We start from the raw sequence: 27,340 nt of genomic DNA on the forward strand, positions 1-27,340 counted from the left end.
CTAGTTTAGACCAATTTTTATTGTTTTTGAGGTTTTTATTGGATCGGATTAGGGCCTGGTTCTCTGTTTAATCGATCGGTCTTGTTCAATTTTTAAAACCATGGATGTAGGGTGAGTTTGCAAAATGGTATGTTAAAACAAATAAAGTAGTTTTTTAGAGCTATAAAATGAGTATTTTTTAAGATACCTGGATGCTAATGCTCATTTGTAACATATCCTTAGACTCCCATTGTTCAAAAAGCAAGTCAAAATTCCAAAACTACCCCCCTAAAATAGTGCTTGACATGCCTCTTTATTAAATAATTTAACTTTAAATTTAATAAATTTCAACATGGTAGCATTAAGCTTTTTTCCTAATTTAGTTTCTAGTAATCTTACTTTCAAAATCCATAGTCAAAGAAAATTCTTACTAACATTTGAGAAACCCACCAAGAGGGGAAGGTTTGTGGGTAATTTCACCTTTGGTAATTTTAGCTCTCGGATTAATTTTTCACGGGGGATTTTTTTTTTCAATAATAAGTTTGTAGTGTCACAATTTAGGTAATTTCACTAAGGGAATTAAGTCTTTAAGTAACACTTCCTATAGACTCCCATTGGCTAAAAAGTGAAAATAAAGTAGTCAAAATTCCAAAACTACCCCTCAAATAGCGCTTGACAATTTGACATGCCTCATTAAATAATTAAACTTTGTATTTATTTAACAAATCTAAATGTGGTAGCATCAAATTATAATAATAAAAATCATAATCCCAAATCTTAATAAAAAAAGAAGCAAACACATGGTAGTAATTAAAAAAAAAAATTTAGATAGAGAAAGAAAAAGAAAAAGAAAAAAAGAAAAAATAAAAAGCCCAAAATGGACGTCCAAAATGTAAAAGCTCAAACTCAAAATCAAATCAAAGGCCTCTTGTTCGTCTTCTTCTTCTTCATGCCCAGCCCACTACTACTACTACTCTTCGCAGAGGTCGCATAGTTCTCTTCTTTCACGAAATACACTGACCAAACCAAAACACGAACAAAACAAAAACACATAACAAAAAACACGAACAAACCCTAGAAATTTCACACACAGATTGAGAGAGAGAGGCTCAGCGAGGCTTTCATGGCTGACATTTTTGCGGGAGGGACGTGTTGAATTTCGCGTTAATTTATTTTGGGGGAAAAAATTAGGGTTTTCAAAACCCTAGGAGAGAGAAAGTTATTTGTTTGTGCGAGAGAGAGGGATTGAGCGAAATAGAGAGTTCCGTGTTGGTGCCCTAGCTCTTCAATTGGTTTAATATTCGTCAATTCAGGTAGTTTTTTTTTTCTTGCTCTTTTACGAAACCCTAGAATTTGTGAAATTTTGGTGCAATTCGAATGGCATTAGGGTTTGTTTTGGGGCTTTTTGTTAGTGGCAATTAATGTGGAATTTCTGCTTTGATTGAATGCCTTGAAAGGTTTTAATGTTTTGCATTAATATGGTATTTAATGTGGTGCTCCCCATTTTGGGGAAACTTAGTAGGGTGTGTATTTAAGTGGTAAGATAGTGATTTTGTTGCTCAAATGCATTTGTTCTGAGTTGCCTATATGAGAATTTGAAGGAATATTATTGACCCCAAGACTTTTTTGAGCATTTGTTACTCGTTTTGCTTGTAGTTTCGTGTGGCACTGTGTATTTATTAATGATTTAACTCTTCTTCTTATAAGTTATCGATTTCCATGATTCGACATTGCCTAGTTGCACCCATTTCCTTTATTTATTTATTTTTTTACTACTAAACTATATGAACGAAGCACCATCGCATAGTGGTCAAATCAGTTTTAGTAGTTAAATGCTTCTTGCTTGTGCTGTTACCTGTTAGACATTGGCTTGAGGTTAGAAATGTATTGTTAAGCGTGCTCTGTATCTTGTTCTTTTAAAAAAAAATACATTTCTTTATAGGCAATATAGAAGATATTTTTAGGGTTTTGTAGATTGAATTTGATCTTTATCATGCTGATCCCCCACCCCTCCCTCAATTGTATGCTTGATTTTATATGAAATGCTCTTATGTTTTTTAATTTTTTGTAAGGGATTCCGGGGGGATTTCTATATGCTTGTATTACTGCAAGGTCCTCATCTACATATTAAATTTCTGGAAAATTTATACTTTACTGATAAATTTGGCATGGCAGTGCAACTTTTTATTTTTGAAGCATTTCATTTATACATCAGGGTGACTGTGTAAGCAAGTTGTGCAGTTATTTATACATGCTTGTGGTCATTTATACATGGGGTGACTGTCTAAGCAAGTCGTGTAGTCATTTCTTGAATTTAGAGCTATGATAATGGATTAGCCTTCTTTTTTTGTGAAGCACATGGAAATGCATGCTTGTGCTTTGCCATTTAATGGACTCCTTCCATAGTTTTAGTTCCTATTCTGAATTGAAATTTTAGATGAGCCTGCTGACATATATATGCATTTGTTAACCTTTTCTTTTTTCCAACTCACTAGCTGGTTTGAATTTTCAATTCCAAGCATGTGAGAGTTAATGCATGTTTGCATGGTGTATTTTGCCCATATACTTAAAAATATCCTGATTAACACAGCTGATGTGAGATGGTGTTGAGGATTGGTATTGGATTCTTTTTTCTTGTGTCATGTAATTGTTGGTTATTTTCCCAAACTTCTTACATTTTATTTATTTATTTTGTGTTGGTTTTCTATCTGTAACTGTTATGTATTTTGAATCCTGTGTTCAGTTTTGTTGGTATTTGAGACAAATGGCATCTCCTCCCTCTAAAAGAAGTGGAGGGTGAGGTTACTGCCATCTTGTGTGGATCATGAGTTATGTATACATATATTTAAAATATCCCATGCCTTGAGGGACTTTCACAGTGTAATATCAGTGGACATTTGCTTCTCCCCCCCCCCCCCTCTCTCTCCAAAGTATGTGAATTTGTGCAAACTTGAATATTGACTTGAATGAGGAGATTTATCCCCTGTTTGTATGCTTTGATAAAGCGTTTACTATATGTTTTAGTGGAAAGGATTTTTTTGGCTGATAACATTTTCCTTTGTTTATTCAGCGACTTGCGCTCATATGACTTCTCTTACTCTTCTGCTTTCACAAATTTGTAGAATATTGAATATATGGGAGGGGAAAGATTGTAGATATTAAGGTAGGTATGCATGGATGTAGCTCAGGGTCTGGTCTACTCGTAAATGCTGAGGTTGATTCCATGGGTGGAGTTGTTGACGGCGGGGTTGGTATTGGTTTAAAAACCTCTCCACGCCGAGCAGCAATTGAGAGGGCTCAAGCAGAGCTTAGGTAATATGGGCGTCCTTTTTGTTTACTCTGACCCCCTTTGAATTTCCATTTCTAGATGTATTTCAGCTTTCCTTTCTTTTTTTGTAAGAAATATATTCCTTGTTGATAACAGGCAAGAGTATGATGTTCGTGAGGAAAGGAGAAGGGAGCTAGAATTTCTTGAGAAAGTATGGCAAATTAATCTTTCTCGCTATTTATCAAGTCCTGTGAATGATAATCACCTTATTGCTCCTCACTTTCAGGGTGGCAATCCTTTGGACTTTAAATTTGGGAATGCGGCTTCAGTTAGTGTCCAGTCTACATCGCTCACTGATCAGCATCCAGAACAAATTGTGACCAGGTAGATTGTTTTTGTCATTGTGCATTTATGGGTTTTTGATCAACATTGTAACAAACTGATTGATTGATTCTGTTCTATTCTAACTTATCAAAAAAAAAAAAAGATTGATGGATTCGATTTGATTTGATTCTATTCTATTTTTCTTTGTTATTCTAGTGAAGCAAAAGGTAGTTTTGCATTGGCTGCCTCACCTCATGGAGATTCTGTCGAGAGTAGTGGTAGACCAGGGGTTCCTACAGTATGTGAACCCAATAGTGCTGATAATCTGTTACTTTTAGATGGTAACAATGAGTTACTTGAAGGTGAAAGGAGCTCTATTCATCCTAGGCGAAGGAATAACATTGCTCCATCAGAACAGTCTTCCCAGATGGATGGGAGTCAAAATGCCAAGGAATCTGAAGATTCAGCTATTGTTCGCCCATATGCTCGAAGGAATAGGTCCAGACCAACCCGCGAAGGTGCTCGTGGAAGGGATGGAAAGGGGATGGCATCTGAAACAAACAACATAAAGGATCAAAATATACCTTCTGTTTCTAATCCAAAGTCTGCAAGATCAAATGGTGATATGGTCTCTAAGATTGCTACTTCAAATAATCAGTTGGAATCGGACTTGGATGGTGTGCGGGCTTTAGAAACTACTGGCGGTAGCCTGCCTGAAGGTAAATTGGATGTTAAGGTTCCCAAAATCTTGAGGGACAACCAACACGACCAACCTTCTCAAGTAAATGCTCAACAGAATGCTATTGATATGGCTTCTGGGAGACCTGATCCTGTTGGAGAGATGAATCAGGTAGTTTCAGCTGGTTTTGAACATCCGCCTTGTGCAACTGCAACAAAAGCTGAGAACGAAACTAGACCTGGTCAGCCAAATGGGTTCAGCAACATCAAATTAGATAGGAAAAGTATAAATGAAGGTCAAAATAGCAATGCAGTATTGGGCACAAAGGGTTTAGATTCGGAGTCCTCTTGCACCCAAGCTAGCCTAGGTGTAGATGTAAATAATGATAATGACATGTGTACTAATACAAGGAATGTCTTATCTAATGGGAACACTATGGAACAAACCTCAGATTTGGAAGAGACAATAAATTTAACAGGTGGTGAAGTGATTAAAGAAAAGAATGAGTCCAGGGACGTTGATGAAAAGAATGAAACTAACGCTATTGAAAAAAGAAATCAGGCCATGGATGTTGATAGTTGTTCTATTACTAATGCTTGTGATTCTGTTTATCAAAACCATTCTGGCAATGGTACTATAGTCAAAGTTGAGGAAGATGTGAATATAAGTAGATTTGAACCTCAAAATGAGGTGAAATATCCTTCCAACATAGAGGGAGTGCAACAAAATGAACATATCCCATCAGATACTGAGAGAAAAGTGGAAGATGTGTTGGGTGATAATTCCAACCCCAGCAAGGAAAACTTATGCACTGGCGTACTTCAGGAATCTATGGATGCCTTTGACTGTGAGATTCCAGTGACTGCTTTGCCGGGGAGGGACTCTTCTGCTGCCTCTGAACATCAAACGTGTTCTGGTAACCATTTAAAGGCAGACAAGGCACATGAAGATTCTATTCTTGAAGAGGCACGAACTATAGAGGTTCTTTGTTTACCTTCTGTCCTGGTTTATGTTCTCTTATTGTCAAATTTGTTGGAACTTCATTTATTTTTTGGTTGTTCATGAAGCTATAAAAGATTGACATAATGTAGTAAACAGGCTAAGCGTAAGAGAATTGCAGAGTTATCTGTTCACACTTCGTATTCAGAGGACCGGCGAAAATCTCAATGGGATTTTGTCCTTGAGGAAATGGCATGGTTGGCAAATGATTTTGCACAGGTCTGTTTTTCTAGGGATTTGATTCAGTCAATATCTTTTCCAATCATTTTTTTTCTCTCTCTAAAAGAACGTCTTCTCAATTTTGGATCTATCTATCACACTATTTGAAGCACAAATATTTTCAAAGCTTACTGTAATGAAGTGCATCCAGTTTTATCCCTGTTGTAAGCCTTTTATTTCCCTCATTATTTCTTATAGGAGCGTCTTTGGAAGATAAATTCTGCAGCTCAAATATGTCATCGGGTTGCTTTTAGTTCTCGGTTGAGATTTGAGCAACAAAACCAATGTTGGGAGATGAAAAGAGTAGCTCACTCCTTGGCAAAGGTTGTCATGCAATTTTGGTCTTCAGCAGAGGCGCTTCTAAATAGTGATGAGCAAGCTGTTGTTCAAAAGAACTGCAAGTATGGTTTGGTTGGATCAAGGAGGATTGATGGGAATGAAGTTTCTGAGGACAAGATTGGAGAATCTGATATGGTGCTTGTTATTTACTGTCTCTTTTTCTGATCACCACTTTGGTCTATGTGATGATAGTAATTCAGTGTTATACAAATGATTTTTCTTGCTTATTCATTTAATATTCAGCAATTGTTCATTGCCTAGTCCATTGCTGGTAGTTGTTTCACTTTCTATTTTTCATATATAATAATAAAATCTGGTTGGCTGTAATATTATAGTTTTTCAATCAAGGACCTTTTAAGTAAATATGAAGTTGTATATAACTGATGAATCTGGAAAATGTTTAAAGAAATGAGACAAGATGGAGGGAAAATGGAGACAGATATATGCAGATAGCCATATTAAACATGGGAGTAGCAGTTTATTTTCTTTTATAAGCTCATGTGGTTATTTGAAGGTTGGATTTATTTGAAGATGTTATTTCTTTTGGACCTATTTTTTATGGTCAACTACAAATATTTGCACAATTGGATCGGATATTCTGCAGCAAATGTTTTGATTGTCCTGCCAATGAGCTCTAGCTCAAATGGCACCTCCCTTAGTAAAAGCAAGGTGGAGGCCAAGGTCATAGATTCATGTCCAAACAGTGCATGTGTAATTACCAATAAAAAAAAGCATATGTCCTTATAGTCAGGTAGATTTAATTTTTTTTTTTGTTTGATAAATAATGATTATATTGAACCCAAAAAACATCAAGTACGCAGGAAGTATGCTGGATGTAGATTACATCTAAAGCTTTAAGAGTACAATTATCAATGAATTCTAAATAGATTTTAATTTTAAAACCACTTATTGAGGCATATGGACCACTTAACTTCTAAATTTCATTATTTAGTTGTTAGATGAGATCAGGGTGTTTGAGTTCAAGTGATGTATCTTGTAGCTTTAGAACTGTTTGTTATCTGGAGCCTATAGATCTGTTCTGATGGAAAATGCTCATTTTAATGTCTTCATGATTTTTTTTTTCCCTATGGAGAGATGTATTACTGTTTTATTAGGCAGTGTCTTTTCTTTATTGTGCTTTAAGATTCTTGGTTCTAGGATGAACACGAGTGAAGTTTCATTTAAATATTAGAGTTTTTGTCTTACCTTTGTGTACTATATTTTAATGATATTTATGTTGGTCCTTGGCAGGAGATGATCAAAGAATCAGGGACACAATATCCCAGAAAAAATCCTTCAGTTTCTGTACTGGGATATGCAGTTAGATTTTTGAAATATAACAGCTCCCTTGGCCCTCTTCAAGCGGAAGCACCAACAACTCCTGACAGGATATCTGATGTAGGAATTGTTGAAATGTCATGGGAGGACCATCTTACAGAAGTATGCTACAAGTTCCTGATAGCCTTTTAGATGACCTGCATAAACATGCCACACTACTTTGTAGACATGACTCATTTTTTTGCTTATTTTACTTTGTTTCATATATTTAATCAGTGATGCCTATGGAATTTATTATACGTTGAGTTTCTGGCTTGGCAGGAAAGCCTCCTCTATTCAGTTCCATCTGGTGCAATGGAGAGCTACAGAAAATCTATTGAATCTCATTTGCTACAGTTTGAGGTAAATAATTGTCCATCAAGATGGTTGTTTTAAGCATTTTCAAATTGGGAGTATGTTGTCATATATCTTTTGCCAATAACTCATTCATCTGTTTCTGTTGTTCTAGGATGAATTTCTGTTTTTCTTTTATATGACAACAGTATTATGCTAATGTATTTTATAAGAATCTTTCCTTTGCAACCATTATTTTAACAGATTGAATTGAATTATTTCAGAGAACTGGGAGTAGCATGCAAGAAGAAGTTGAGACATCAACATATGATGCTGTAGCAGGTATAGCTGTGACTTATGTAATATTGCAGTCCTCATTGATTAATCTAGGGCTCCTTAAAAGTTTAATTTTCAAATTCAGAGTATGGATATGAAGAGAATGCGTACGATGAGGATGAAGGAGAAACGAGCACGTTTTGTTTGCCTGGACCCTTTGAAGGTAGCAAGTCAACAAAATTTGCCCAGAAGAAACGGAAACACTTAATGAAATCATACACTTCAAGATCCTTTGAAGTGGGAGCAGATTTGCATTATGGACAATATACAACTGGAACTCAACAATCCATGTTGATGGGAAAAAGGCCTGCTAGTCTTAATGTTGGTTCAATTCCTACAAAACGTATGCGTACTGCTACCAGGCAAAGGGTTGTGAGTCCTTTCGGTGCTGGAGCAACTGGGACCATACAGGCTCAAGTCAAGACAGATGCTTCAAGTGGAGATACTAATTCCTGTCAGGATGACCAGAGTACTTTACATGGTGGATCGCAGATCCAGAAAAGTGTTGAGGTTGAGTCAGCTGGGGACTTTGAGAAGCAGTTGCCGTATGACTCTGCAGAAACATCTATAAAGCCTAAAAAGAAGAAGAAGGCGAAACATCTGGTACATAGGAAATCCTATATTTCAAGTTTCAACAGACACCAAGGGCATTCTTATTCCCTTGAAAATTAATGATATATTTCTTTCTGATTTTCTTCCTTTTTTCTCTGTTAAGTTGCTTGAATTCTATATGCTTGCAGGTTTCATATGACCAGGGATGGCAGCTGGATTCTGCTGTTCTTAATGAACAGGTGATCATTGTTCTGTTCATTGTATAAAGTAGCTTGATTTGTAAAGATTCTTCATTTTTTTTCCTCTTAAATATATCTGACTAAATCTGCCATTATGGTAATAACTTGGCAAATTTATGCTATTAGGGAGGAATGTCATTTATGATCTGCTTTGTCTGACAGTGCTTGGGTGCTTACGTAATTTCAATTCTCAAAGTCTTGGCTTATGAGAAACTATTATAGAAGGGCATTATCTTTTATGTTGCATTTTCCACCTGTTTAAGTTCATGTTATCACATGCTTATTTTATTTAATTATAGTTTATAGTATTTGGTAAGAAGGTGTTGAAGTTTTGGAATTTCATTTTCCAGCCACTAGGATAAATGGTATGCGATATTAGAGAAATGGCTAATAACTTATAGGACTTGGTCATCATGGCTGCTGTCAGTTTTTGGCTGCAATCTGCATAGAGGTTGTGATTAGCTTTTGCGGGCAAACCTTTTTGGTGGAGAGACATATTATATGTCCTCTAGTGACTGCGATGGTTCAAATGTACGATAAATGTTCTAAGAGAGTTTGTTTAGCAAGCTGAAGTGAAAAGATAGGCCCTTTGAAGAGGAAGGGAGCTTTGGGAAGTTTTTGGTGATGGGGAAGCTATAATTGTCTTGTCCAGCAGTTGGGTGAACCAATTATAGAAATAGCGGGAGTATCATAAAGTCAAAGCAGATGTTCTTTCTCTTCCCTCATTTTGTTTTGTTAGCAGGCTTGAGTTTGTTGACATAAGTTTCTATGAGGAGGGTATTGCTTCCTTTTTTGGTATTTGCATGTTGTGGGTAGCGTACATGTTTTTTCCTTTTATTTATTTTTTTGCTTTTGGTCTGTTCTTTTTCCGGAAATAAATACTGCATACTGTGAAATGTTTTGTAGAAAGTATTCAAATAATTTATGGTGCCATTTGACTTGTAGAGGGATCATTCCAAGAAGAGATTGGACAGTCTTCATTTTGAATCTAATGGAAACAGTGGTAAAGCACCTTTTTCTCTCCTGTTAGCTTTATAATTTGTTTGACAAACATACTTTGTAGTTTGTGTTCTTTATCCTTATTATTTTCAAATGTTTCTCTGAAGGTTTATATGGGCAACCTAATGCCAAGAAGCCAAAGATTATGAAGCAATCACTAGATAATACTTTTGACAACATTACTCCAATGAGTGGGTCCATTCCCTCCCCTGTGGCATCCCAAATGAGTAATATGTCCAACCCAAATAAATTCATTAAATTGATAGGTGGTCGGGATCGGGGCCGCAAAGCAAAAGCGCTGAAGGTACACTTGGGGTTGCACTATTTGATAGGGCTTCTAACAGCTTGTTCTCATAATTGCTAATTTACCTTGTTTGTATTTTTCTCCATGAACTTAGCAATTCACCTTCTTTGCAGATATCTGCTGGGCAGCCTGGTTCAGGAAGTCCATGGTCGCTATTTGAAGACCAGGTTATTGTAGTCCCATATTTGTTCCAACTGTGGTTCTAGACATTTTACTACCACTAGGTAGCTGAAATGTTATCATTCTTATTATTATGTTTGTTATATTAGGCACTTGTTGTCCTTGTACATGATATGGGTCCTAACTGGGAGCTCGTGAGTGATGTTATCAACAGTACTCTGCAGTTTAAGGTAGGCATGTGTTTATTTGTCAATTTTTGACTTTGTGGCTGTCCTAGCTCAGCATGCTTTATTTTTATTGGTAAAACGTTATTATATTTTCATTTCAATTTGATAATGTTTTGGAAAATCTTGTTAGTTGTCTTTTATGCACTAGTCCCATTGACTTCTCTCCAACATGTGCAGTGTATTTTTCGTAAGCCTAAAGAGTGCAAGGAGCGTCACAAATTTTTAATGGACAGGAGTGCTGGTGATGGGGCTGATAGTGCAGAAGATTCAGGGTCTTCCCAGTCATATCCATCTACATTACCTGGCATTCCAAAGGCTAGAATTTTGATACCCTTTCTGACAATGCCTTTAAGTGTATCTGTGATTCTGTGTATTGGCACGATGTTTGTGTAATATTGCTTATTTTGGCTTCTTGTATTGTCTGGTGTTATGCAGGGCAGTGCCAGACAATTGTTTCAGCGTTTGCAGGGGCCAATGGAAGAGGATACCATCAAGGCTCATTTTGAGAAAATCATTTTGATTGGGCAGAAGCAGCACTACCGGAGGAGTCAGGTTTGTATTTGAAGTACAAGTTAGATGTATCTTTGCTGATCCCAACACATTATCTGAAGTGTATTACTAATACCACCTCTGTAGAATGCCTATCCTTACAAATATAAGTTGATTTGTGTTAACTTCAAAGGGTTCTTTTTTTTTTGGGGGGGGAGGGGGGGGGGAGGGTGCTGCTCAAGGGCTGCATATTTATATTGAAGTGTTTTCAGCTTCCAACATTTGCTAGACCAGATAACATCTTAGGATGCACCCTATATGAGTTTTATGGTTGAGGTCCATCCTATATTTTAAGAAGTCAATTTGTTGGTTAATCTCCTACCCACTGCTTCCTAGTATAGATATTATATATTATATTCACTATTACGTTTTTGCCATTGTTTGAATACAAGTTGTTGCTATAAGGAATGTCTGCTGGTTTTGCATTCCTAAGAGTAATGTTTTATCATGCACATTATTTAAGTCAATCAGTTACATTTAAATATATTATCTTTTAATTTTTTTGATCTTTGCCTGGAAACCTGTTAAAGTTTCAGTATTGGTTTTGGTGGTTGTTGTATCTGTCCTTGAGGCTGAAATTAACTCACTAAATCTGTTCTTTTGATTTTTTAACTGGTTAGTTATACATGGCATGCACCTAGTGGGTCTTGAGTTTATGACCTCATCCTCCATCCTATTATTTTGGGAGGCGGATGTTTGAGCTAGAGCTTATTGGAATCTTTTCTTTTGAATTTATGGGAAGGCTTTTGAATGGTTGTTCTCACTATGCCATGAAATTGGGATGGAATTTGAAAAAATATTCAAGTTTGTTAGATCTGAAAAGATCTGGCTAATGAACTCTAGCTCAAATGGTGCTTCCTCCCTTGTAAGAACAAGCTTGAGGATAATGTTGCATTTTCAAAACTCACTGGGTGTGTGCATAATTTACAAAAAAGGATTATTTTTTGTCATTTCATATATGCACATGTATAAACTTAAAAGATTGTAGAAATTTGTTGGCTGTTTCTTTTTTAGCCTGCACGCATGCACATACATGATCTCTATCCTTTGTCCAGCATTCTTCCCACCCTGTTGCCTTGCTATCTGAAAATTGGTCTGCACCATAATTGTGTTGGTGCAGTCTTTCATGACATTCCCTGATAACAAGGTCAACTTAAATCCGAACTCCTAATAAAATATGTTTGTCACATCCCTTGAAATAGAGATGGATTATCAAGTCTAGGGCCCCAAATTTGATTGAATTTCAAGGGCACACATAAAATGTGATGGTTTGCTCTTATCGAAAAGAAAGAAAAGAAAAAAAAAGTGATGGTTTGCTAGCTGTATAAAGTGAAATGACATCTTAGATGTTGGAAATTACAGACTTAAGACCTGAAAGTGATCTACGTAATCTTTGTATAAGTTTTTGTACCTTTTAAACTCTTTGCTGACTACTAATCTGTCTTCTTGTGTATCATGTGAAGAATGATAACCAGGATCCAAAACAAGTTGCAACAGTTCACAACTCTCATGTTGTTGCTCTTTCCCAAGTCTGCCCAAATAACCTGAATGGAGGTTTTCTAACGTAAGTATTGGTGCCTTTTCACACATATTAATGGTATTTCCTGGTACTAACTCATCAGTATTTTCTTATATTCCTGGCTCTTATGTGTAATTATTACTGTTTTATGCAAGAAATTGCAATATTAGTTTTATTTTTTATGTTTGGATGAAGGCCCCTTGATCTATGCGACGCAACCACATCTCCCCAAGATGGTCTTCCGCTTAATTATCAAGTTTCTCATACAAGTGGTTTAGCAATATCAAGTCAGGGTGCTGCTGCAACAATACTTCCTGCTTCTGGGCCCAATTCTGCACTACAAGGATCTTCCAGTATGGTTCTAGGCAGTAACTTGTCATCGCCATCTGGTCCACTTACCTCTGGCAGGTAGTCTGCCATTATATAGATTGAGTTTGTAAAATTTAATGTTCTTTCTATTCTTACCTTTAGTTTTTAACCATTGTGGTTACATCTTTTAGGGATGTCAGATACAATGTTCCAAGATCATCTTTACCAGTTGATGAGCAGCAAAGAATGCAACAATACAATCAAATGTTATCTGGTAGAAACATTCAGCAGTCTGGCATGTCTGTTCCTGGGGCTCTTTCTGGAGCTGATCGTGGTGTGCGTATGCTACCTGGTGGAAATGGTATGGGCATGATGTGTGGGATGAGTAGAGGCATGCCAATCTCAAGGCCAGGGTTTCAAGGAATGGCCTCATCACCTATGTTGAATTCTGGGTCTATGCTTTCTTCCAGTATGGTGGGGATGCCAAGCCCTGTAAATATGCACTCTGGGGCAGGCCCAGGTCAAGTGAATTCCATGTTAAGACCTCGCGAGGCTTTGCATATGATACGGGTGAGTTTTATCGATTACTTTTTCTTATGCTGTGGTTGCTGGTTTTGGATGGCATCATTTAGTTTTGGTTGTTGGCTTTTGTTTTTTAGTGTGCGCGCATGCATACACTCAAAAATTAAAATAAACTGCAAAGAGAGAAATTGAAAATTTTGAAGCCTATTAATATGCCGGCCTCTTCTAGGATCAGTGGATGTGACTAGTTTGACATTATTCGCGTCAAGTTGCTTTGATACAGCTCTTGATCTTACTTTCTTGTTTATTTCTGGGGGACCTGAGGTTGGGGTGGAGGAGTTGTTGGGCGCATTTGAGATCATTTATATGCAGACCTGTTAGCTGGCAATTTGAGCAATTTATAGTTTGATGTGAGCAGTCAGGACTGTTGAAACAATAGTACAACCCCTGAATAGTTCTAATATACTGCAATCGGAGCAATGGGTTGAGCCTGCGTTGTTTTAAATTAGAGTTACTGTTAAGGGCTGTTTACATTTCTGAACAGGCCCATCTTGTTAAAGCCAAATTCACATCTCTCTCTCTCTCTCTCTCTGCAAACACAATATTCCAAAATGTTCTTGATACCACTTTGCTACTTGTTTGATGTCAACATTGTTCATTTTTCTACTAATACATTATTTAACTGTTTAAAAAGGAAATATCCACAATTATTATTATCTCGTTTTATAACACATCATCATTGCTATATCTACTTATCAAAAAAAAAAAAAAAACACATCATCATTGCTATATGGGAGTGAATGCCATCCTTGAACAAACTAATTCACCAGTGAGGAAGAGTAGGTTGAAACTTGAAACAAGTTGTAGGAACAGAGAAAGGTAGAGGAAGATCTAACAAACATGAGTAGTAGTAGTAGAAAAAGACATGTCAATTAAGTAGGTAACGTAGAGTATATTTTGGATAGGATAGAATAGAGTGGTGAAAAAAATACATGTAGCTGCTGACCTTAGTACAACGGTACAAGGGAAGTATATAAAGAAATAGCCCAAAAAGAGGTAAAAAAAATAAAAATCTATACAAAGGTTAACTAGAGCTCAAAGTATTGAGGAACTTTAGAAAATCTGCAGAAAATAAAGTGAGAGAAGTCGAAATCTAGTCATACTGAGTCTTCAAAAAGAAAACTTCAACTTTGTCCTGGGTATTCCTTTCCTCTCAAAACATTGGGCCTTTCCTTTCTCCAAAGACACCACATTAAACACAAAGGAACAAACTTTCCAAATCTCCTCATTGCTTCTCTTGCCAAAACGTCACTTCCAACAATATAACAAATCCCACAAAGATGTTATGTGAGAAACACCAAACAAACCAAAAACCAACAATCACATTTTTCGAGCCAATGTATAATTTAGGAAAAGATGAGCCACGCTCTCTCCTTTGCTCTTGCATTAAATGCACCAATCCATAATCTTGAATCCTCACTTAGATTGTCTGTAGTCAAGATCTTATCCAACATCACACACCAGGAAAAAAACAACCCTAGGCTGTACACAAATTTTCCAAATGCTCTGCCAAGGATTTATTAAGGTTGCCTCTGTACTTACTGTTCAAATTAACAATCTGGACAACCCCTCCCTCTCCCTTCCGCCTTCTTCTGTTTTGAAAAAAACCCACCCCTTAATAAGGTTGCAGACTTATAAAATTCAATGCCTTCTCTCTCTTATGTTATTTTTGAAAAAAAATACTCGGTTGCAGAAGTAGTTGATATTTCCGTTTGATGATCTTTTGTCTTTCTTCAATAATTTCCAACTTTTTTACATATTCTGTACTTTCCATATATGTTTAATCAATAATGGTTGCTTTGATTATACTTCACTGAATGTGTATTTGTGTTATAGCCTGGCCATAACCCGGAGCATCCAAGGCAAATGATGGTTCCTGAGCTTCAGATGCAGGTCACACAAGGGAACAGTCAAGTTATTCCCCCTTTCAATGGGTTGAGTTCTGCCTTTTCTAATCAAACTTCACCACCTGTTCAGCCATATGCAGGTCACTCCCAGCAGCAGCATCAGATGTCTCCACAACAGTCCCATGCTCTCGGTAGCCCTCATCACCCTCATATTCAGGGCCCCAATCATGCAACAGGTCCCCAGCATACAGCCTATGCAATCCGCATGGCTAAAGAAAGGCAGCTGCAGCACCGGTATATGCAGCAGCAGCAACAGCAACAGCAACAGCAACAATTTGCTGCATCTAATGCTTTGATGCCACATGCGCCACCACAGCCACAGCTTCCCATATCGCCCTCTCTTCAAAACAGTTCCCAGATTCAACCTCAAACTTCGTCTCAACCTGTATCTGTGTCACCTGCAACACCATCTTCCCCAATGACTCCTTTATCATCTCAGCACCAGCAGAAACATCATCTACCACAACATGGGCTTAGCCGAAATCCCAGTGCGAGTGGGTTGACCAATCAGATGGGGAAGCAACGCCAACGACAGCCACTGCAGCAGCAGTTTCAACAATCTGGCAGGCACCACCCTCAACAACGTCAACAAGCGCAAGCTCAACAGCAGGCTAAACTTTTAAAGGGAATGGGAAGAGGGAACATGCTGGTTCATCAGAACCTCTCAATCGATCCATCTCATCTAAATGGCCTTTCTATGCCTCCAGGAAGCCAAGCTCCGGAAAAAGGAGAGCAGATTATGCACTTAATGCAAGGTCAAGGCTTATATTCTGGATCTGGCTTAAACCCAGTTCAACCGTCCAAACCACAGGTTCCTTCTCAATCTTCAAACCATCCCCAGTTGCAGCAAAAGCTTCTTTCTGGCTCAGTGCCCCCTTCGTCAAAGCAACTACAGCAGATGCCTTCTCATTCTGATAATAGCACTCAAGGCCAGGCTCCCCTTGTTCCTTCAGGTCACACATTATCTGCATCCCATCAAGCTGGTCCATCAGCGGTTGTTGCTTCGAATCACCACCAGCAGCTGCAGCCGCAACCACAGCCACACCAAAAGCAGGTTAATCAAAGTCAATCAAGTGTTCAGAGAATGCTCCAACAGAATCGTCAAGTGAATTCTGAGTTGCAGAATAAATCTCAAACTGATATATCTCAAGCTGACCAGCAGGCTGTGACTAGCGTTTCTCAGGTGAGTTCTAGCACAGTAATGTCTCAGGGCTGTATTGATTCAGCCAATGTGGTACCCGTTGTTTCATCTGCCATTGCTGCTCAGTGGAAGGAGTCGGAACCGACATATGATTCTAATCTGCCTAATTCAGCAGCTCAAGTGGGTTCCATTGGGGGCCTGCCTGTTTCAAGTTCAGCTGGGAGTGAGCCATTACCACCTATTAGTCAAGGTTTAGGCACCAGGCAGCTATCAGGTAGCTTGCCCTCACATGGACTTAATGTTGGAGCACAATGGCAGCCTCAGTTACCACTGCAGCAGTCACCTACAGCTCCATCCCCATCACAACAACAGTATCAGCCACAGGAACAGCAGCAAGAACAACAATCACCCCAACATCTTCCACCACCGCCACAATCTCAGCAGCATACGCAGCTTCTGCAAGCAGGGCAAGGCAGTTTGTACATGAGGCCCACTAATTCGAAACTGGAATGAATCAATTTAGTGGACTGAGCATTCTGATAGCGATCAGCCTGCCAGGATAGGGTCTGCATGCCCTTGTAACAGCAGTGTACAGGTATTATTATTTTCAGTTCCCTCTGCAATTGTTGCTTGATATATGCAGATATGATCTAGCGTTAAGCTATTTGATTTCTGAAAAGGGTTTTCATGTGTCAATTCATTCCCATTCAAGGGATGGGCTGGCATCATTTGTCAGTATATATACTCTAGAATTATTCAAAGCCCTTTTCTAAAAGCTTGGTAGTCCAATTTTATTGCATATAATTAATTTCATAATATATTACTATTCATTATGTTTTTTTTCCCAGCCTGACAAATTTCATGAAAGTTGGAAATCATTTCTTAATATTATATTATTTATTTCATAATGTACCATGTCATCACGATTTAATGCCTACTTACTTTTCTTGTTTTGTGCATGTGTGGTATAAACCTGTATTATATTTTTCCCGCTTAAATTGTATAGTCCAGCCTTTTTTTTTGTTTTTTTTTTTGTCCCAAACATAATCCAAATTTGAAATTAATCTTGGTTGGTTACTCTCAAGTTACTACATGTCTGATTCATGCATATCTCTCTGAATTTTTTTTTTTTTTTGGGGGGGGGGGACTCTCTGAATTTTTTTTTTTGTGGGGGGGGTGGGGGTGGGGGTGGGACATTCTTACATGTTTTAGTGAAGATACCTGACTTGTGGTGTGGGGGTTCTGATGCGCAGATAGAGCTGGCGATTCATTTGGGCATTGCAGGACAGAAAGAGATGGTGATCCTTTTTTGCAGGTTCTGTCAAAAAGTAAACTGAAGCATTGGCAGTGCATTATCATCATTATTTTTTGGTTTTTTTTTTTTTTTGGGAAAATCTTGTAAATTACCACTGGTTTAGAGTTTTGGGAAGATAGAGATGGATATAGAGGTATGTGTACAGGGTTCTTATTTCTCCTTTTCTTGTTCTTCCTTTTTTTTTCTCCCCCTCCTTCTTGGTTCCCTGCTCCTGCAGAGGGCCCTATTCCTTTTTGCCCCAGTAGATTAGTGCATGTATTATTTACTCTTTTAGATTAATGGGGTAGCAATCATTGTTGTGGCTAAAGCCTCTTGGAAATTTTGTGAATATAAGGTTTATGGTGTATACACTGGTCAGTGTTGTTAGAACAATCATCATGTGTCACTGCCAGGTGCGCCTGTGGAATTATTGTAATTTGTAACAACTTTCAGTTTATACAATGCCGCAAGCCTTCAGTTTATCCTTTTCCTGCTATGAATATCGATCAACAAGCCCTTGACTCTTCTATATCTATCTGTTTTAAGGTTTTTCTGATTTTAGGATTACACTTGCTAATGATGATTTCAATGTTGCTGGGGAGTTTGGTATGTCCGTGCTGATAATGATGAAAATTTGTAACTTGGCGAGTGCAGTTTTAAGAATTACTGCTGTGCTGATGGACATTACCTTTATTCTGGTACGTATTTGATAAAATATTTGTAAGTATTGTCATTTGATTGTGTAGAGCATTTGAGGTGTATTTATGGCTTGTGAGATTTTAATTTTAATTTTTAATTTTTTATTATAGCTTAGGTTTCGTTGATGTAATTTGTTTTTGGTCTGTAATTTGTTTTTGTTGGCATGAAAGGAATTGTCATGATTGAATTTTGGAAGTGGCACTAAATTTGCTATATTTGCGATCAAAACCCGTGTAGACACTTCGTTCTGAACTGTCTGGATTAGACAACTTGTGTATACATCAATAGTTCAGACACTGATCTTTTATTTTTAATTATCGGTTCAAAACTAGATGGGAGCGGTTTTATGCTATGAAAAGTATGTAAATTTTTAATGTCAAGTTACAATATTTGTAATTTGCTTGATTTCACATGTAACTTTTCCTACTACTGCATAGTGCAAAGTGCAAATTGGGGTTTAGTTTAAAAGGTCTGAGAAGAGACCCTAGTACGACGCAAGCATGGTGATAATTATCTTGTTTAAAAGGGAGGGCTGCCAGCCTGCTACGCAACCTAAAGTGATAATTATCTTATGCACTCATAATATAGAATCCTTTGTTATCACAATTTACAAGTTCTATAGTTGTGTGACACTCATATGCTAAAAGATGGAGATGTATATATCGAATGCATGAGATATCTTCTTTTCAGAGTTTGAATTTCTAATTTCCATAACTTTTGCCAAAAAAAAAAAAAACCCCATAAATAATGGTTAATTGCCTTAAAGAATAAAACTAAATATATATATTTTTTTTTGAGGAAAAAAACCATGCCTGAACTTTTATTAATGAACTACAAAATCAGCCGAAACAAAAGTATCAATATCTGGTGGAATAGATTTTATCTAGACTAACAACGATAAATAAAGTCTTGCTCTCTAGGCTAAGATATGTGTAACCGCATTTCCTTGACGAACAGTGTGAGAGAAAGAGAAACCCAAAGGGAGACTAAAGTATCTTTTCCTAGGTGGCCAAAAGAGGAGGAAAACAATGTACCCGTCTTTAGAGCCTTGATTATTGTTTCTGAATCTCCTTCAAAGTGGGGCTGTTGTATACCAACTCAGTGTTGCAAGGCTTCCCCACCTTTTTGGCCAAAGCAGCTATGACCTGTCCTGATGAACCGCGCACCACAACACCAATCCCTGCCTCCTCGCTCTCGTTAAACATCGCTCCATCAAAATTTATTTTATACTCACCTGGTTTTGGAGGCAACCATTTGTCTTTGTGTCACTTTTATCGGTTTGCTGCTGCAGGGATAGTCTCGGCTTTGCTTGAAAATCTGTAGAAAATTGCAAGCCGCATCTCTGATCATCTCCAGCGGTACTGTGCGCTCTTGGAGTCTGGTCTTGTTTTGGTGAAGCAATATATGCCAGGCAGTTGTTGGGAACAGCTCCATCACTCGAGGTCGAGACATTAGGCGACCAACCAGATCCAAGAAGTCCCCTTGAGCCGCTTAAAACTGATTAACCCAGCTAAAGTCTGTGCACCAGACGAGTTTAATCACCTCACAATCCCATAATGCATGCATTGTATCTTCTTCACACCGTCCACACCGATGGCACACCGAATCCAACACGATTTTCCTTTTGAGCAAGTTTGCTTTTGTTGGCAAGCAATTTGTACATGCTCTCCAAAGAAAGTGTTTTATCAGCTTGGGGGGAAACACAGAGAGGAATAGACCTGATCTGCTGTGCTTCGAAGGAGAGGAAGCATGAGTCAAGCAGTTGGTCGTTCCACACACACGCATCAGAGTCCAACAAATCTGCCACTCCAGCCTCACTGCCCAGAGCTGAAAAAACTGAAGTGACTGTGCTGATTGAACTTCCAGGCAGCCAGCAATCCTTAAAAATCCGAATAGTTTGTCCATCACCCACCCTCCATTTTGCACCCAACAGAATGACATTTCGCGCCTTCAAAATGCTTTTCCAGGCAAATGAACCCGATGATTGTTTGGCCTCAAAAATAGTACCATTGGGAAAGTATTTTGACTTAAAAACACGATAAAATAATGAGTTTTTATCATGAACAAGTCTCCACACTTGTTTGGTCAGCATTGCATCATTAAACTTTGCTAAATCTTTAAAACCCAACCCTCCTTCCTTCTTTGGTTCACAAAGCGTCTCCCAATTTTTCTAATGGATTTTTTTATGCTCTCCTTGTTGTCCCCACCAGAATTTTCGAATTAACATCTCACTGTCCCGACAAAGTCTCAATGGTAGTTTGAAGCACCCCATCGCAAAAGTGAGTATGGCTTGCACAACCGCCTTCAGAAGCACTTCTTTTCTTGCTTGAGAAAAGAGTTTTTCTTTCCACCCTTGTAATTTTCCCCACACTCTAAGGCATTTCAGGTATATGCATGAACGATTCTAAAAAAGAAAAAAAAGAAAAGAAGTTATAGGCATAGCTTATCAATAATAATAAAAAAGGGAGGATAAAATGCAAGCATAAAATTTTAATTAGAAATGGCATTTCCATTGCCCATAGTGTATCCTTTAAATAAATAAAGACAATGATTTTTGGGCAATGAGTACCGAAAATATGCATTGCATTTTTTATAATTGTTTTTATGTTGTAGTGGGGCTTAGTGTTTAGGCGTCATGAATTTTTGTGAGAGGGGTGTGAAAACTTCGGTAATTTATCGTTGTATGTGGCACCACTCCTACCTTATTGTATATCTATAGGTAGGGGTGGCAATTTGTGTTGACATGTTGTGTTTGTGTCATGTTGAGTTAGAAGTATTCGACTAAATAAGTCAACACGAACATGACCCATTGAATAATAGTATCATGATCCTTCAAACTTAACATGACCTATTTTGAAGCGAGTTGACGCGGCATAATCCACTTGACACATTTAACAAATGGGCTAGGTTGGGTTGAAACAAATGACATGACCCATTTCAACATAGTTAATATTAAACCAATTGTGTTGGTTGACACAAATCCAACTTTAAACCTGCTTAAAGACCCATTTCAACCTATTTGATATGGTTGATATTGTTTTAAATTTAATAAACAAAAAAATTTCATACAAAGTTATAACTCATAACATAAATTTACTTATAACTCATAACATCTAAAATAAAATAAATATTTGATTGTTATATGAGTTAAATGGGTCATGTTAAAATAAGTCGTTTTGTCTCAAAACAAATAAATAACTGTCTCTAATCGTGTCAATTTCGAGTTAAAAAGGTCAACTAGAAATTGACACTTTTCTTATTATGTCAATTAAATCTTGACCCAATTATGACTTAAACCTGTTCAAGCTAGATCTTAACCTAAAAAACCTGTGTTGTGTTCATGGATCATATTAAACATTGTCACCCCTACATTTAGGTAAGTTACGATTGGATTACTACTTGGTAAGTTTGAGACCTGACCAGTGCCGGCTCAATGGGTGAGCCAAATAGGCAACCGCCTAAGGCCTTTAATGAAAAAAATCCCCTAAATTTTTACCTATAGAGATATTCTTGTTCCAATGGGAGTATTAATTAAGCCCTAAATATTCTCCAATAAATAAAAAAGTAGTTTTTTATCAAAGAAAAACCAGTTAAAGAAAAATGTTTTCATTGGATGGGTCAATCATTTAATCTCTCACACATAAATGTTAAAAAAAACTCATTAATCTTACACTAGTAAATAAATTTATACTCAAATTTTATTTAGAGATATCAATTATATAACTTAATTAAAATCTTCAATTATAACTTTTTAGTATTTGGTTACTTCATTCAATAAATAGTGTTTATTTTAGTTGTATAGTTATTGAGTAATGTGATGGGTTCATTTTAATTTGTAATTTTTTTTCTAAAAAAATAGATTTTAAATAATAAAAAAACCAAAAGTTAAATAAATATTATATTAATATTCAAAGTATAAGAATAGATCTCACTTAAAGTAGTCGCCTTAGACCCCACAATACTTTGAGTCGGTCGTGGACTTGACTAAAATATCTACTTACCATATTGTGAAAATAGTATTAGGACATGATAATGTGCACAATATTTTACTAGTTCAAAATCCGAACAAGATCTATTATTATAACATTGAATCTACGTGATAGCAAAAAGATAACAAAATGTATTATTAAGGGTAAATTGTACGTATACACATAAAATATAGAATTACCCTGTGGTTTATTTTGTAATACTTCCATTTCCTTTCCTTGTGGTTTTTTGAGGGCATTTGCCTTTCGATCACATTTAGAGAGAGATTTGAAGGAAGAAAAATAATTTATTCTTGCCTTACATCTTTGGTTCTCTCTTTAATTATCTCCTTCAATCCTCATTTGCATTTGTATTCATGTTTACAAGAGGTAAAATTTAGTGTAGAACATTATTTTTCTATCTCTTTTTTAATGGACGTTTGTCACGTTCCTTGCAATGAGTGTTGTTGGCACTTGTTACAGCATCAAATACAAGAGACGTTGTATAAAACAAACCATAAAGAAAAGTTAGTGTCACAAAGATACATGTTTTAAAGAATATCCATAATGTTAGAGATATATATTAGACAGATATTAGCCCAATGTAATAGGCCCAAGCCCAGTCCTACTTGTACTAGTAGTCTAGGATTTAGTCGCCTATATATACTCATGTTAGGGTTCATTATAACTGAGGTTATTGTACTACACTCCTATACAATAAAGATGTAGCCCTTAAGGGATTCCTCCGTGGATGTAGGCCGTCAAGGCTGAACCACGTAACCCACGTAACCCTCGTGTTCTTGATGTTCCTATTCTATATTTCCTCTTCCGCATTCACTCTAGCATACACAACATGGTATAACACATTGCGTTTGATAATATTCTCCATTTAATATGGTATCAGAGCTAATATTCAACATGGTATCAGAGCTAATATTCAACATGGTATCAGAGCCAAACTTCGTTCTTGGCATTAAACAAAATCTCTACCACGCAAAGAAGATTTTAATGTGCACATCACCATCAGAAGTCACACATGCTTCTCTGCTGAATCTAGACTCCATGGCATCTTGCAGCCACCGTGGCTCAGTGCTGTGTCCAAGATCCACAACCTCAAGCAAAGCCGTGGCTCAACTTCTCAGATCTGTGCAAATCCAAGCCTCGCCTGAGGAAACCAACACCACAGATGTGATCCACGACCTCCCGCGACCAAAACCAAGGAACTCGGCCACCAAAGGAAGCTTCACGCGCCGCCACGCGCCGCCAACAGCTCCAGAACCTCCCACACGCGCCGCCTCAGATTCATGAATTTCATATCGTTTTCTTGGTACACGCACCGCCCTGACGGCCTCCTCGTTCACCGATCTACAAACCCTGAAATTCCGGCCATAATCTGACAAAACACGCGCCGTCACGCGCCGGTGGAATTTCTGGCATCTAATCCACGCGCTGGTGGCCTTCTCACGTGCCATCCACGCACCGAAGAACTCGCCTGATGTCATCATGACGTCATCTGATGACGTCATCATGCCACGTCAGAGCCACGCAAGCCGTTGCCACATCAACCCTAGTCCACGTCAGCGACACGTCATAGGATGACGTCAGCGGCTCTGCTGCCCGATACGTGACCCGACCCAGAAACCCGGAACCGACCCGGACCAGTATCTGTTGACTTTGACCCTGGACCAGTTGACTTTGACTTTTTGCGTTGACCTTTGACCAAAAGTCAAAATTTTCGAAAGGGCCTATCTTGCTCAGTTTTTCGCGTAGATTCCGATTTTGGACTCCGTTTCTTCATTTGAAGCTCCAAAATTGGTCAATTGGCACATTCATTATAACTGAGGTTATTGTACTACACTCCTATACAATAAAGATGTAGCCCTTAAGGGATTCCTCCGTGAATGTAGGCCGTCAAGGCTGAACCACGTAACCCTCGTGTTCTTGATGTTCCTATTCTATATTTCCTCTTCCGCATCCACTCTAGCATACACAACATGGTATAACACATTGCGTTTGATAATATTCTCCATTTAATATGGTATCAGAGCTAATATTCAACACATAAAATCTTTTATAAAGTAGTGCTCTAGCCGCAACATTTTTATAATAATGTTTAGATAATAATTTATTAATAGTTCTTACTGAATCCACTGTTGATATATCTTTTTTTTTAAATCTATTATTAACAACTTATCAATTAAATTTTATTGTCAAAATATTGTATCTAAAGCTTTATTATTCAAATACTCACACATAGAAAGTCAAATTTAATTTGCAGGTTGATAGAAACCTAAACAGAAGGAGGAGATATTCATACCATAATGAAATATAAAAAGGAAAATTCCATGAGGCCGTGTTTGTGGTTGAGGTCAGGGCCGGATCCGGGTCTAGGTCCGGGTCCATTAATTGCGCGGAACAGGCCTAGCTGGCGCACTAGAGTGAGTTTAGTCGTTGACCCACCTAACCTAACCTAACCCACCCACCCACCACCACCGCCCACCACCATCACCACCACCCACTTAACAAAACATTAACTCACCAAAAAACTTTCTCAAAACTGAAAAACAACACAAAGAAAAGAAACCAAACTCTCTCTCTCTCAAGTCGAAACCCTAATTTTCAAATCAAATTGAATAAATAATAATGGGCAGTCCGAATCCGAGTCCCAGCACCACATCAAAGCCACTCCCTTGGACTCACGAAGAAACTGTCCATCTGATCCAAGCTTACCAAGAAAAATGGTACTCTCTCAAACGCGGCCAACTCAAAGCTTCCAATTGGGAAGAAGTCGCCGTAACTGTCTCCGCCCGTTGCGGTTACGACCACTCCGAACCATCCTCCAAGTCCGCCCTTCAGTGCCGCCACAAAATCGAGAAGCTCCGCCAACGCTACCGCTCCGAATCGCAACAGCGCCACCGCCACTCCTCTTGGCCTTACTTCCCTCTCATGGACTCTCTCCACCGCGGCCCTCTCCCTATCTCCGCCCGCCCTCCCGATAACAACAACAACAGCAACAGCAACATTATTAACGATGAGGACGAAGACGAAGACGATAATGATAATGAGAGCGATGAGGAAAACATTTACAGCATTAGGTCGCGGAGTATTAATTATTTGCTCCGCAAACCTACTATCGTGAATAGGTTCGCCGGAATTGCGGACGCCGGCAAACCTATTCGAAAAAGGCACAGGGATTTTGCCGATGAAGTCGTCGTTGAGGAGGAGAATGGTGATGATGATGATGAGGAGGAGGAGGAGGAGGAGAAGGGGAGAGACGCGGTGGTGTCGGAATTGGCGGCGGAGATAAGGAAGTTTGCGGAGAGGTTTATTGGGATGGAGAATATGAAGATGGAGATGATGAAGGATACGGAGAGGTATAGGATGGAGATGGAGAATAAGCGTATGGAGTTGATTCTTGATTCGCAGAAGAGGATTCTTGATTCCATTCACAGGACTTTCGCTTCGCCTTAGATTCGCTACATCATCAACTTCAATCTTTTTTTTTTTTTTTTTGAAGGTTCATTTTCTTCCTCAGCTACCGTTTTTAACAATTTGCAGTCTCAACTTTGTATAGATTAATCTGTAAACTTCAAAATTTTGGCTTTCTACGAATTATGTGGTTCTTTGTTTTTATGTCGTTGTTGAAGTAGTAATCATGTATTCTTCTAGTGATCTAACTTTAATGTTTCGTTGTTAGTGTTTTGTTACATTTTAAGTCCCCCAGAGGGTATTCGAATATGTCTTCATTGGAAACATCAGGAAATGTTATTTTACTTTTATTGGTGTTTTGTTGTTAGTGTTAATATAAACCCAACTTAACATGGTGAACTGCAAATGTTTTATTTTTGGCTGGTCAGCAGACTTGGCACATTCATCATCTTAACCATTTATTTCTGCTTAATTGATGAGTTTGTTCATATTTTTGCTTCTTGTTTGTTTTCTAGAAAATTTTATGTTTGATGTTGCCTAAAAACTCCCAAGCTCTACCTTGCACCTTACAAAAACTAAACTTTAATCTAAAAATTGTAATTAATGGGGTGAGCGTTGACCCACAAAAGGAGTTGTGTTGGTCTAACTAATTGCAAAATGGCTTATTTTCATCTTTGATGTTTAAGGATATTTGTCTACTCTCATAGGCATGAACCAATTTCTTCATATTTCGACTTATATGAAGTTTTTTTTTTCTTTTTCTTTACTACAACTGATAAACTGTATATTTTCGTGACTTTGCTTGCATTGAATTTTCTAATATAGCCAAAATTGTTTGTATGACCCAAATTGTCTTGAATTCATTGCTAAGCTCAATTGTGGAGAACATCTCCTCTTCTTTTAAGGGTTGGCTTCAGGTTTTTTGGTTTTCTTCTGTTTTAGGTTACTTTATGTAATCAGCAGTTAAGCCCTACATCACTGATTGATTGTGCTAGCAGTTCTTACTGCAGTTTTGGACAACTGTCTTAAGAGGAGAGCTTTGAGCCTCTGAGGGAAGCTAATTTTGTACTTGGATATAAATTGATCTTTTAGAGTTTTAGTCTTCAAAACATCTCCTAGTAAGATGCATTTGAAACAACATTAATTAGTTAGCTATTATTCAATTTATTCTATTAGTTTTATTTTTTGGATAAATAGGTGAAGTTTTATTGATTGAAACTTTTACATCAATGAACAAGTGGTTCTTACTGGATTTCTTAAATCTTCAAAATCAGGGTGCTCCAGTTCTACTGGTAGCCATGTTTTCTTCCACAGAAACTACTCTCTAAGTTAGCAACCTAGCCAGGCTAGACTCTATTCAGAATGAAGTTGCGGCCAACTCCTTTGCACTCCACTCCAGCTCTCACATCCATACTTTAATACTTTTGAGAATCTGCTCTTTAGATTTAATCACACTTGCATGAAGCCTGGCATCCCTCTGCAGCCATAGATGACAGAGGCTTTCAAACTCTTACCTTTTAGATGAACAGTTCCCCATCCATCAACTCCTCCCAATTATTCTGAGGTTCGGAGATTAGGCAAAACATCACGATCCCTTCCCAGATTCTCTTGGTGAACGAGCATTCCAAAACAGATGATTCCTGTTTTCGATGCGTCTTTATAAGACATACAGGCAGTTTGCCCAGTGTAGCTCCATTGTCAAAGCTTATCTTTGATTGCCTTCCATCCTCCAGGTTCATGTTTGAGAAGTG

At 37.8% G+C, this 27,340-nt stretch overlaps 2 protein-coding genes across 3 annotated transcripts; both read left to right on the top strand.

Moving 5' to 3' along the window:
• The first annotated feature begins 862 nt into the window (after positions 1-862).
• Positions 863-17,978, top strand: LOC112009733 (chromatin modification-related protein EAF1 B). 2 transcript variants are annotated; one of them, XM_024042056.2, is made up of 23 exons: positions 863-1,292; positions 3,050-3,291; positions 3,404-3,458; positions 3,534-3,631; positions 3,788-5,231; positions 5,349-5,468; positions 5,667-5,942; positions 7,059-7,247; positions 7,407-7,487; positions 7,703-7,760; positions 7,840-8,357; positions 8,495-8,545; positions 9,491-9,548; positions 9,652-9,848; positions 9,962-10,015; positions 10,118-10,198; positions 10,373-10,510; positions 10,631-10,747; positions 12,208-12,308; positions 12,459-12,671; positions 12,764-13,142; positions 14,991-16,797; positions 17,456-17,978. In XM_024042056.2, exons 2-22 carry the CDS (start codon positions 3,149-3,151, stop codon positions 16,713-16,715), a joined length of 6,096 nt encoding a protein of 2,031 aa, XP_023897824.2. In that variant the 5' UTR covers positions 863-1,292; positions 3,050-3,148; the 3' UTR covers positions 16,716-16,797; positions 17,456-17,978. The 2 variants fall into 2 exon arrangements, with proteins under 2 accessions (XP_023897824.2, XP_023897823.2); XM_024042055.2 differs by having other exon boundaries at positions 3,102-3,291.
• Positions 17,979-24,515: 6,537 nt separating this feature from the next.
• Positions 24,516-25,956, top strand: LOC112009767 (trihelix transcription factor ENAP1). Its single transcript, XM_024042099.2, has one exon. It carries the CDS (start codon positions 24,804-24,806, stop codon positions 25,629-25,631), a length of 828 nt encoding a protein of 275 aa, XP_023897867.2. The 5' UTR covers positions 24,516-24,803; the 3' UTR covers positions 25,632-25,956.
• Positions 25,957-27,340: the final 1,384 nt, after the last annotated feature.

The sequence above is a fragment of the Quercus suber genome, unplaced genomic scaffold (genome assembly GCF_002906115.3).
Source record: "Quercus suber isolate HL8 unplaced genomic scaffold, Cork oak 2.0 scaffold_58, whole genome shotgun sequence".
NCBI classification, from domain to species: Eukaryota; Viridiplantae; Streptophyta; class Magnoliopsida; order Fagales; family Fagaceae; genus Quercus; species Quercus suber.

Excerpts from the sequence above, each read along its gene's own strand:
- LOC112009733 (XM_024042056.2), top strand. The coding sequence starts at position 3,149 with ATGCATGGATGTAGCTCAGGGTCTGGTCTACTCGTAAATGCTGAGGTT. Across the intron at positions 5,469-5,666 it reads TGGCAAATGATTTTGCACAG|GAGCGTCTTTGGAAGATAAA; the intron begins GTCTGTTTTTCT and ends TATTTCTTATAG. Across the intron at positions 9,849-9,961 it reads GCAAAGCAAAAGCGCTGAAG|ATATCTGCTGGGCAGCCTGG; the intron begins GTACACTTGGGG and ends CCTTCTTTGCAG.
- LOC112009767 (XM_024042099.2), top strand. The coding sequence starts at position 24,804 with ATGGGCAGTCCGAATCCGAGTCCCAGCACCACATCAAAGCCACTCCCT.